We start from the raw sequence: 11,130 nt of genomic DNA on the forward strand, positions 1-11,130 counted from the left end.
AGGCAGGAGTTGGAGAAGGACTTCAGATGAACATTGGGGGAGAACGAGGCATCCGATTTTGATGGAACTAGAGACGGGAATGTAGAAAATTATAGATCACGAAGACGGGGGGACCTGGCCGTCGGGATGTGGGGGGCCCGAAGACGTGGTGCCAGCATTTGCGGGGCGCCCAGGCTCTCCCCGGCTCTGAACAGGGGCAGGCGGACAGCCTGGTACCCGACCTGAAGCCACGCCCTCCTCTGGGAACGACCAATCACCAGCACCCAAGTGCCTAGAAGGCGGGACGACGTGGGGCGTCTCCAAGGCAACGGCGAATAGCAAGCCGACGTCTCCTCCCCTCCCGCCCCCAGGGCTGGGGCTCCGCGGTCGCCATGGTAACCCCGACGCTCAGTTAAGTTTCCACAGGATCGTTCTTTCCTCTCCGGACGGATTTCCTTTTCTTTCTTTCTTTCTTTCTTCCTTTCTTTTTCTTCTTCTTTCTTTCTTTTTTTAAAAATATATTTTATTGATTTTTTTACGAGAGGAAGGGAGAGGGATAGAGAGTTAGAAACATCGATGAGAGAGAAGCATCCATCAGCTGACCCCTGCACACCCCCAACTGGGGATTTGCCTGCAACCAAGGCACATGCCCTTGACCAGAATCGAACCCGGGACCCTTGAGTCCGCAGGCCGAAGCTCTATCCACTGAGCCACACCAGTTAGGGCACCTCCTGCCGGATTTTGGACCGCAAACGACCCGGCGGAGAGTCCGGTTCGGACCCCAGGCGGAACTACACCTGGAGCCCAGATCCGCCCACTCGGGGCGCCGCTGGGGTGCGACCGGCTGGACCCCTGCCCTTCAGGTCCAGGCGGGTTGGTGTGTTGGTTCCGGACTCTGGCTGGCCCGGTTGGGCCGCGACCTGGAGGGACGACCAGCCTGAGCACCTGCCGCGTCTGGCCGCTGGCCCAAGCCCCTCTGGGGCCTATCGCCTGTGTGTGTGGAGGTCAGGCTGTGGGCAGGGGTCTGGGGCCTCCAAGCTCCAGAGCTGGCAGGGGGGTGGGGGGGATCTGGAGCCTGTCACACGGCAGCAGCGCCCCCTACCTGTCTGCAGAGTGAACAGCCCATTTTATAAATTAGTTAAAAGCAGCCACAGGTTTTCGAGCGTCGGCTGGACACCAGCCAGTCCTGTGCCAAGATCGTGACACGGATGGATTCATTTAGTCCTCACGCCAGGGGTAGAAAGGTGGCAGCATCGCGTCTCTGTTATATTTTATTTTATGTTTGTTTGTTTGTTTGTTTGTTTGCGTCCAGTGTACAGATGAGAAAATGGGGACTAGAGAGAGGAAGCCAGGTCTGGGCTACATTCTTAGCCTTTAGGTCTAAAGGAATCTGAAAATGTTAGCTCCAGAGCCACTACAAGGATTTAAGAAAAACAAAACAAAACAGCCCTGGCTGGTGTGGCTCAGTGGATAGATCGTCGGTCTGCAGAGTGAAGGGTCCTGGGTTCGATTCCAGTCAAGAGCACATGCCCGGGTTGTGGGCTCGATCCCCAGTAGTGGGTGTGCAGGGGGCAGCCGATCCATGATTCTCTCTCATCATTGATGTTTCTCTCTCTCTTCCCCCCCCTTCCTCTCTGAAATCAATAAAAATATATTAACAAACAAACACATGTTTTTATTGATTTCAGAGAGAAGAAAGGAGATGGAGAGAAACATCAGTGATAGAATCATTGATTGGCTGCCTCCTGCACACCCTTGACCCCACAACCCAGGCATGTGCCCTTGACTGGAATCGAACCCAGGACCTTTCAGACTGATGCTCTATCCACTGAGCCAAGCCAGATAGAGCAATAAAACTGTATTTTAAAAAATAACAAGAAAATCAATAAGCATATCCTCTGGTGAGTATTAAAAAAAAAAATATCCCTGGCCGGTTTGGCTCAGTGGATGGAGCGTCGGGCTGCGGACTCAAGGGTCCCGGGTTCGATTCTGGTCAGGAGCATGTACCTGGGTTGTGGGCACATCCCAGTGGGGGGTGTGCAGGAGGCAGCTGATCGGTGTTTCTCTCTCATCAATGTTTCTAACTCTCTATCTCTCTCCCTCTCTGTGAAGAATCAATAAAATATATTAAAAATATAAAAAATACATAAAACTATAGCAACCTCTCCCTTCCTCTCTGATATCAATAAAGAAATATATATAAAATAAATAAATAAAATAAAATGTGTAAAAAAAAGAAAGAGAGAAAGAAAGAAAGAAAGAAAGAAAGGAATGTGCTCTCTCTCTGTGCTGGAGGTCAGAGTCTGCAATCAGGGTGTTGGCAGGGCCTCGTCTCCGAAGGGTCCCAGGCAGAAACCTGTCCTGGCTCCTGGCTCCTGGTGGGTCCAGGTGCTCCTGGCTGCTTCCCTCCAATCTGGGCCTCTTCCTCCTCTCCCTACGCCTTCCTCTTATCAGGACAGGGTCATTAGCCGTCGGGGCCACCCAGGGAATTCCCCATGAGCTCATCTCAAGATCCTCACCTCCATCTGCAAGTGCTCTTTCCCCAAAGGAGGTCCCATCCACAAGTCCCGGGTATTAGGGTGCGGGCACCGTTCAATTATTACGGCCTCCTTCAGGGGGACCTGCTCAGCTGTGGGTGACTCGATGCCCAGGACACCTGTCCACCGATTGGTGGCGATTGGCCATCTGGCTGCCCTGGTGGGTCCTTGGCCTCTGGATCTCTGATGATCCGGGAGGTCACGCTGAGTGCTGGCCGGGGGCCGGCTGTTGTGCAAACCGGGACACAAGGCCAGCAGCCATGACCCCGGATTCCCTGGAAGCCCTGAGGCAGGGTCATGGCAGGCGTCCAGGTCCCACCGTCCCTCACGCCCGGAGCACAGAGAGCTGGCCTCCTGACGGCAGGATCTGGGTCCCGGCTGGGGGTTCCAGGATGCACTGGTACCCATGCCCGGGTGCCTCCCAGGGATGCCCCTGAGAACCATGGGCACCTGCCCTCTTGCTGCTCAGTGGCCTCTGTGTGAGGGGCCACCGCTCACTCTGGGGTTCCAGTTGTACCTGGAGGAAGGGGGTGTGAGGGTCCCCCACATCTGTGGTCATGGCTGAGGGGCCCCTTTCCCTATGTGGGGACCTTGGACCCCAGCCTGGTCATGTCCCAGGACTCTCATGTGGACGGTGGCAGGGAGCCACGGGCAACCTGGGTGTGGGGGGCAGGGCTCCCTGGCCACACAGGTGGGGGTTCGAGTGCCGGTGCCCCATCCTGCCGAGTCACAGCTGCCCGTCTGGAATTCAGTGCCCGCAGCGCCCCAGGGCTGGGACCCCACGAGGCATCGCGGGCCGCGGCCCAACACGCTGCCCGGGATTCCCACAGAGAGCTTTCTGCCTGGGCTGCGTGGACTGAGACACGTTTGTGGGAGAAAAGTCCGTATCCAGGGGCAGAACTCAGAGTTTAAGCCTCTGATGTGAACACCGGTGTACAGACCCCTGGGCCAGGTTCACGCTTCATTTTTACCTAGCAATTCTGAAGACCTTGCTTTCTGGAAAAAAAAATAAAATATATAGCCCTAACCAGTTTGGCTCAGTGGATAGAGCATCAGCCTGCGGACTCAGGGGTCCCAGGTTCGACTCCGGTCGGGGGCATGTACCTCGGTTGCGAGCACATCCCCAATGGGGGGTGTGCAGGGGGCAGCTGATTGATGTTTCTCTCTCATCGATGTTTCTAACTCTCTACCCATCTCCCTTCTTCTCTGTAAAAAATCAATAAAATATATTTTAAATATATATATTATTACTATTTTTTAATATATATTTTTATTGATTTCAGAGAGAGAGAGGGAGATAGAGTAGAAACGTCAATGATGAGAGAGAATCATTGACTGGCCGCCTCCTGCATGCTGCCCACTGGGGATCGAGCTTGCAGCCCAGGCCTGTGCCCTGACCCGAAATGGAACCCGGGTCCCTTCAGTCCGCAGGCGGAAGCTCTATCCACTGAGCCAAACCAGCTAGGGTTTAATTTAGTTCTTTTTTTCTATGCGTATTTATTATTGCTGAGGTTCCTAAAGCCACAGGTGATCTCCCTGTCACCCCCACTGCACACACACACACACACACACACACACACCCCTGGCCTTGGGAAGGACAAACACCAGGAAGAGGTCAGTGTCCGGCTCCACCCACTGCCCCCTCCCTCCCTCGGGCCTTATGACCTCCCTCCCTCACCCGCTGGAGCCAGGCTCACACCATGGCCACGCTGGCGGCCTTCCTGCTGCTCTGGGGTGAGGCGCCCTGGGCCCGGGTCCACTGGGGAGGGAGGGCGGGCGGGAAGGGGCAGGAATGGGGGCCTCACCGGCCTGTCCCCACAGGTCTCTCCCTGAGCCCGGTGGCCGAAGGGGGTGTATGTGAGTCGGGGCCTGGGCTGGGACGGTGGGTGGGAGCACTTGGGACCTGAAGACTGGGGTGCACAGGGACTTGGGGAAGGTGGGCGCACGCAGGGGGTCCCCTGTCCACCTCCCTGGGTCTGACCCTCGTCGTCCCCCCCGCCCCGCCAGTTGTTGAGACCCGGCCGGACCTGTGGGCAGAGGCTGGCTCGCTGCAGGAACCCTGGGCCAAACTGACCCTGGTCTGCCGGGCCCGCCTGGGCACCTCGGACTTTCAGCTATTCAAGGATGGGGAGCTCCTGGAGCGGGTGCGCCTCAGTGAGGGGGGCTTGGAGCATCGCTTCCCCCTGGGGGCGGTGACGGGGGACACGCGGGGCCTGTACCGCTGCCGCTATGCCATGGGCGACGGCGATGACAGATGGACCTCGATGAGCAACCTGCTGGAGGTGACGGGGGCAGGTGAGTGGGGGGCCCCCTCCCTCGTCACTCTCCTTGCCGGCCGCTCCCCCTGAGCGCCTGGGGGGCTGTGGGGCAGACCCTGACATTTCTGAGCCTCAGTTTCCCGGTCATTAAAATGAGGGTGATTTTTAAAAAAATATATTTTATTGATTTTTTACAGAGAGGAAGGGAGAGCGAGAGGGATAGAGAGTTAGAAACATCAATGAGAGAGAAACACTGATTAGCTGCCTCCTGCACACCCCCCACTGGGGATGTGCCCGCAACCCAGGTACATGCCCTTGACCGAAATCGAACCCGGGACCTTTCAGTCCTCAGGCCGACGCTCTATCCACTGAGCACACTGGTTTCTGCCCTTCCTCCTGTTTTATGTCCCTGTCCATCTCCCTGGCTCCCTCACTTTATTTATTTATCGATCTAACACTAGAGGCCCAGTGCACGAATGTGCAGGGGTGGGGTCCCCCGGCCTGGCCCCAATCGGGGCAAATCAGGGCCAGGCCTGTTGGGAAGAGGAGATGGCGGGAGGTTGGCAGGAGGCCTGCCCCCCCCCCACATTGGGGTTGGGGGGCTGATTGGGGGAGGGGCCCATGCGGGGGTGGGAGGCCAGGGGCCGGGGCTGCAGGAGGTTGGCTGGCCGCCGCCGGCCCCCTATTGACTTGGGGGCGGGGAGTGACCAGGGGTGGGCCCGGCTGGGGGGAGGGGCTGACAGCCGATCAGGGTGGTGGGGGACCATCGGGGGAGGGGCTCCAGGCCCAGCCGGGCCATCCTGCCGCCTAAGTCCTGCCAACCATCCACCCTGCCCCCCCCCCCCCCTCCCGCAGACACCCTGCCCGCACCCGTGCTCTCCAGCAAGCCGGTGTCCTGGATCTCACCGGGCCTGACCCCCACCCTGCTGTGCCGAGCGGGACTCGCGGGGGTGACCTTCCTGCTGAGGCTACAAGGCGACGACCAGTTCCTGGAGGTGGCGGAGGCCCCCGAGGCCGTGGAGGCCACCTTCCCGGTCCACCGGGCCGGCAACTACAGCTGCACCTACCGCACCCACGAGGCCGGCGCCCCCTCCGAGCCCAGCGCCACTGTGACCATCGAGGAGATGCGTGAGCCTGGGGGCCACCCGGAGGGCTTCCTGGGGGAGGCGGCTCCGGGAGGCCAGGAGAACTGCCTTTACCTGGACGCCCCTGCCCGGGCCTGGGTCTGGGAAACAGTGGCCCACGCGGTGCGGTGGGGAGGCCGCGGCTGCCGCAGGGCGGGCAGAGGCCTGGAGGCTGGGCCTCCTCAGGGAACAGGGGGTGGGGGACACAGCGCCCCAGCTGCCCTCCTGCCTTGCAGCCCGGCCGCCGCCGCCCCGACTGAGCGTGGAGCGGGAGTCCGGGGAGTCCGCCGCCGTCCTGTTCGCGTCGAGCCCGCAGGTCTCGCTGAGATGCGTGGCGCCGGTGGAGAGCGTGGAGTTCCAGCTGCGGCGCGGGGACCGGGAGCTCCGGGTCACCAGCTGGGCCACCACCCCCGGCACCGTCAACTTCGAGCTGAAGTCCCTGAAGCCCGCGGACAGCGGCCTCTACACCTGCCGCTACCAGCTGCGCGGGGAGGGCACGCCCTGGTCCCTGGACAGCGCGCCCGTGGAGCTGCTGCTGAGCGACGGTGAGCTGGGCGCTGCGCCCCGGGGGGCGGGGGCGGGGGCGGGGCGCTCAGGGAAGCGGGGGGCACCCAGGGGAACGGGGTGGGGGGGGAGGACGCCCAGGGGAAGGGAGGGGCACGCCCCGGACTGCGGGGCCCCGCCTGTTTCTCAATGAGCTCAGCAACCTCGAGGCCTCGGGAGGAAGTCATTGAGTCAACACTCAAGTGTGGCGCTTGGCCAAGCAGGCGGCTCGCTACGTACCCGGGGACCCCCCGGCAGAGCAGACGCCACGAACGACAAGACAGGACTCCCTCCCCCGGTCTGTTCCTTTTATTTTTATTTTTTATTTTTTTTAAATATATTCTATTGATTTTTTACAGAGAGGAAGGGAGAGGGATGGAGAGTTAGAAACATCGATCAGCTGCCTCCTGCACGCCCCCCACTGGGGATGTGCCCGCAACCCAGGTACATGCCCTTGACCAGAATCGAACCCGGGACCCTCCAGTCCGCAGGCGGACGCTCTATCCACTGAGCCACACCGGTCAGGGCAGGGCTGATCCTTTTATTTTTATTTTCATTGATTTCAGAGAGGAAGGGAGAGGGAGAGAGAGAAACATCAATGATGAGAACCACTGATCCGCTGCCTCCTGCGCGCCCCCCGCTGGGGATGGAGCCCCGGGAATTGACCCTGTGGCCTCCTGGCTCCTGGGTTACAGACAAACAGACAAACAAGGACGCGTGGAGGAGACCCAGCAGGAGGACGGACGGGAGGGTGGGCGTCCCGGACGGGCGGGCGGACTGTTCCCGACGGAGGAGGCTCGCTCGGCGGGGCCCGGACCCTCCGCGCTCACCGGGTCCTCCCGTCCCCCCCGCCCGCAGAGACGCTGCCGGCGCCCGAGCTCTCCGCCCAGTCGGCGACCCCGTTCTCCGAGCCGGGCGCGCGGGTGAAGCTGCAGTGCCGCGCGCCCCGGGCCGGGCAGCGCTTCGCTCTGGTGCAGGAGGACGCGGGCGGGCGGCCCCGGGTGCGCGGCCTCCAGAGCCCGGAGGGCAAGGAGGCCCGGTTCGAGCTGCGCGACATGTCGCCCATGGACTCGTCCAACTACAGCTGCGTCTACGTGGACCCCGCGCGGCCCGGGGGCTCCGCGCCCAGCGCGCGCCTGGAGCTGCGCGTGGACGGTGAGGGCGCCCCGCGGGGGCTGTTTCCTGGGATGTGAGCCCGGAGGCGGCTGAAATCCCCTCCGTTTCCCCATGTTGTCTTTTATTATTATTTTATATGTTTTATTGATTTTTTTACATAGAGGAAGGGAGAGGGATAGAGAGAAACATCGATCAGCTGCCTCCTGCACGCCCCCTACTGGGGATGTGCCCGCAACCCAGGTACATGCCCTTGGCCGGAATCGAACCCGGGACCCTTCAGTCCGCAGGCCGACGCTCTATCCACTGAGCCACACCGGTCAGGGCTATTTTTTAATGTATTTTTATTGATTTCAGAGAGGAAGGGAGGAGAGAGAAACATCAATGATGAGAATCACTGATCAGCTGCCTCCTGCACGCCCCCCACTGGGCAACCCGGCAAGTCCCCTGAGCGGGATTCGAACCCGGGACCTCTGGGCTCCTGGGACAACACACTCCTCTGAGCCCCGCCAGCCCGTGGTGGTCTCACTATTAGCCGCCAGGCCCTGTGCGCGGGGGGGGGGGGGGGGAGGGGGGGGGGGAGGGTTCATGTGCAGCCCTCGCGGCCCCTGGGTCTGTCTGTCCCTCCGATGTCCGCACCGAGGTCCCCGCGGGGCAGAGGGCTGGGCGGCAGGTCCCGCCTCCCGACCCTGGGCTGGGCCGCGCTCTGCTCTGCGGGGAGCACCATTTCCACCCTCACGTCTTCCTTCCCTCGCCTGGGGCCCTGCTGCCACATGCGGGGACCCCCCCCCCCAAAGCCCCAGAACTGGGCCCAGGTCCGGGGGACTCTCAGGGTCCGAACTGGGCCCAGGTCCGGGGGACTCTCAGGGTCCCGAGGACACCATCGGTTCCGGAGACGAGGTGTGAGGGCGGTTGTCTCGGTTCAGGGCCAGGAAAGGGGAGAAGGGTGTGGCGGGCCAGTCTGGGCCTCAGTGGGGGAGGGAGGGCCTGGTGCCGGGGTGGCTGCCGTTGGAAGGGGGTCTGACCCGCCTGCCCACCCCCCGCCCCGCCCAGGACCCCTCCCCAAGCCGCGGCTCCGGCCCCTGTGGAGCGGGAAGGTGAGTCCGGGCCGGGACGCTGTCCTGCGCTGCGAGACCCCAGTGGCCCACCAATCCTTGGAGCTGCTGGCAGCGGGCGAAGTGGTGGCCTCGGCATATGGCCCCTCCGAGGACCTTGTGCTGACCTACGTGGGGCCCCAACACGCTGGCCAGTACAGCTGCCGCTACCGCTCCTGGTGGCCCCTGGTGTCTGAGCTGAGCGACCCCGTGGAGCTCCAGGTGGCAGGTGAAGTCCCGCTGGGTTCTGAGAGCTGGATTCCTCCCCCTCCACACCCCTCACCCCCGCCCAGCCTGCGCCCTCTGTCGGGCGTGCCCTCCTGTGCTCTGCTGGAGTTGGTGGGGAAACAGCAGGTGCAAAGGCCCTGGGGCAGCGAGGAGCCTGGTCAGCTGGAGCGCCAGGAGGGAGGCCTGGGCAGGGTTTGGGGGCAGGTGACTCATCTGCTTCCTTCCTGCGGGGGCTCCAGGAGGTCGGCCAGGGTTGCACCCAGGGCGCCTCCCTCTCCTACCATTTTTGTCAACTTTGTCTAGAACGTTGATCCAGCTGCAGACCTGGCTGCTGAGGGTCTCCTGGTTCCCTCCGGCTCTGCTCCTCCTGCTGCAGCTCGAGGCTGGACCACGCCCGGAGCAGGGAGAGTGTGTGGGGGGCATCAGGAGGGCTCCCCGTTCCCCGTCGTTCCTCCCAGGAATTAATAAATGTGAAAAGACTTTAAAACGTGTCTTTTGCCAGTGGCAGCCCTGCTGAAGGGCTGGATGCCCAGGGCTGAGGGAGGAGGGCGGGTCCTGGGGTGGGGCCTCGGGGTGGAGGGGACCGAGGACTGGCTCCAGGGCCCACCTTTCTCTTTTCCTTTTTAAATTTTAAATATGTTTTGATTGATTTCAGAGAGGAAGGGAGAGGGAGGGAGAGACAGAAACATCCATGATGAGAGAGAATCACTGACCAGCTGCCTTCTGCGCTGGGGATGGAGCCCGCAACCCAGGAATCGGACTGTGACCTCCTAGTTCAGTGACGGCGAACCTTTTGAGCTCGGCGTGTCAGCATTTTGAAAAACCCTGACATAACTCTGGTGCCGTGTCACATATAGAAATTTTTTGATATTTGCAACCATAGTAACACATATATGTGTATATGTATATATTAATATATTTTTATTGATTTCAGAGAGGAAGGGAGAGGGAGATAGAAACATCAATGATGAAAGAGAATCATTGATCTGATGCCTCCTGCACGCCCCCCAGTGGGAACTGAGCCTGCCACCCGGGAATGTGCCCTTGACTGTAATCGAACCTGGGAACACTTCAGTCCTCAGGCCAATGCTCTAGCCACTGGGCCAAACCAGTGAGGGCTATATTTTTGATATTTATTTTATATATTTAAATGCCATTTAACAAAGAAAAATCAACCAAAAAAATGAGTTCGCGTGTTACCTCTGACACGCGTGTCATAGGTTCGCCATCACTGTCCTAGTTCACAGGTTGATGCCCAACCACTGAGCCACACTGGCCGGACTGGAGCCCACCTTTTACAAGACTTCTTCCTCCACCCAGATGCCTCCCTCCTGGCTGCTGGGCCCAGACACCCATCCCCTCCCACCTGGACCAAACCAGCCCCACCCAGGGAGGCAGCTCAGAGGCTGCACTTTGTTCCGTCCCCGGGCTGAGCGGCCACCAGGTGGCGGTGCTGGGCTGTGTCCCCACCAAAGGCCAGGTCTCCCAGGGGGAGCATGAAGCTGTGGGAGGGATGGGACTCCTCTCTGTTCTCTGTCCCTGCGATCTCAGCCCCCTTTGCCCGCAGGACACTCTCTGAAATCAATGAAAACATTAATAAAGACTCCGCCCTGGCTGGTTTGGCTCAGTGGATAGAGCGTCAGCCTGCGGACTGAAGGGTCCCAGGTTCGATTCCAGTCAAGGGCACATGCCTGGGTTGCAGGCTTTATCCCCAGTGGGGGATGTGCAGGAGGCAGCCGATCAATGATTCTCTCTCATCATTGATGTTTCTATCTCTCTTTCCCTCTCCCTTCCTCTCTGAAATCAATTAAAAAAAAAAAAATAAAGATTCTGCCCTAGCCGGTTTGCTCAGTGTGTAGAGCGTGGGACTGGCCCACAGACCGAAGGGTCCCAGGTTCAAGGGCACATACCTCGGTTGCAGGCTCAATGCCCAGCCTCAGGTCTGGGCAGTCTCTCTCTCTCTCTCTCACATCGATGTTTCTCTCTTTTCCTTCCATTCTCTCTAAAAATCAATGGAAAAGTATCCCAGGTGAGGATTAAGAACAACAAAGACTCCTCCCCCGCCCCCCTTCCCTCCACCCTCTTCCTGCTTCAGACAGACGTGGGCACACACCTGCCGACACAGCGGGCTCTGGAGCTGCCGAGTGTCAGCGGAGGGACAGTCTGCTCCTCGGGTGACAGAGATGGGCCAGCCGTGCGGAGGGAGGTGGAGACGGACGTGCCGCCAGGGCCAGGCCGGGCCCTGGGTCAGGTG

The 11,130-nt window shown here is 60.2% G+C and overlaps 1 protein-coding gene across 1 annotated transcript; it reads left to right on the top strand.

Annotated features, from left to right (window-relative positions):
• Positions 1–4,210: 4,210 nt before the first annotated feature.
• A1BG (alpha-1-B glycoprotein) lies at positions 4,211–9,363 on the top strand. Its single transcript, XM_070402251.1, has 8 exons — positions 4,211–4,250; positions 4,338–4,373; positions 4,524–4,811; positions 5,630–5,902; positions 6,135–6,443; positions 7,300–7,596; positions 8,608–8,877; positions 9,180–9,363. Exons 1-8 carry the CDS (start codon positions 4,217–4,219, stop codon positions 9,185–9,187), a joined length of 1,515 nt encoding a protein of 504 aa, XP_070258352.1. The 5' UTR covers positions 4,211–4,216; the 3' UTR covers positions 9,188–9,363.
• The last annotated feature ends 1,767 nt before the right edge of the window (positions 9,364–11,130 follow it).

The sequence above is a fragment of the Myotis yumanensis genome, unplaced genomic scaffold, assembly GCF_028538775.1.
Source record: "Myotis yumanensis isolate MYYU_CA2020_CCGP unplaced genomic scaffold, mMyoYum1.0.hap1 SCAF_23, whole genome shotgun sequence".
Classification (NCBI taxonomy): domain Eukaryota; kingdom Metazoa; phylum Chordata; class Mammalia; order Chiroptera; family Vespertilionidae; genus Myotis; species Myotis yumanensis.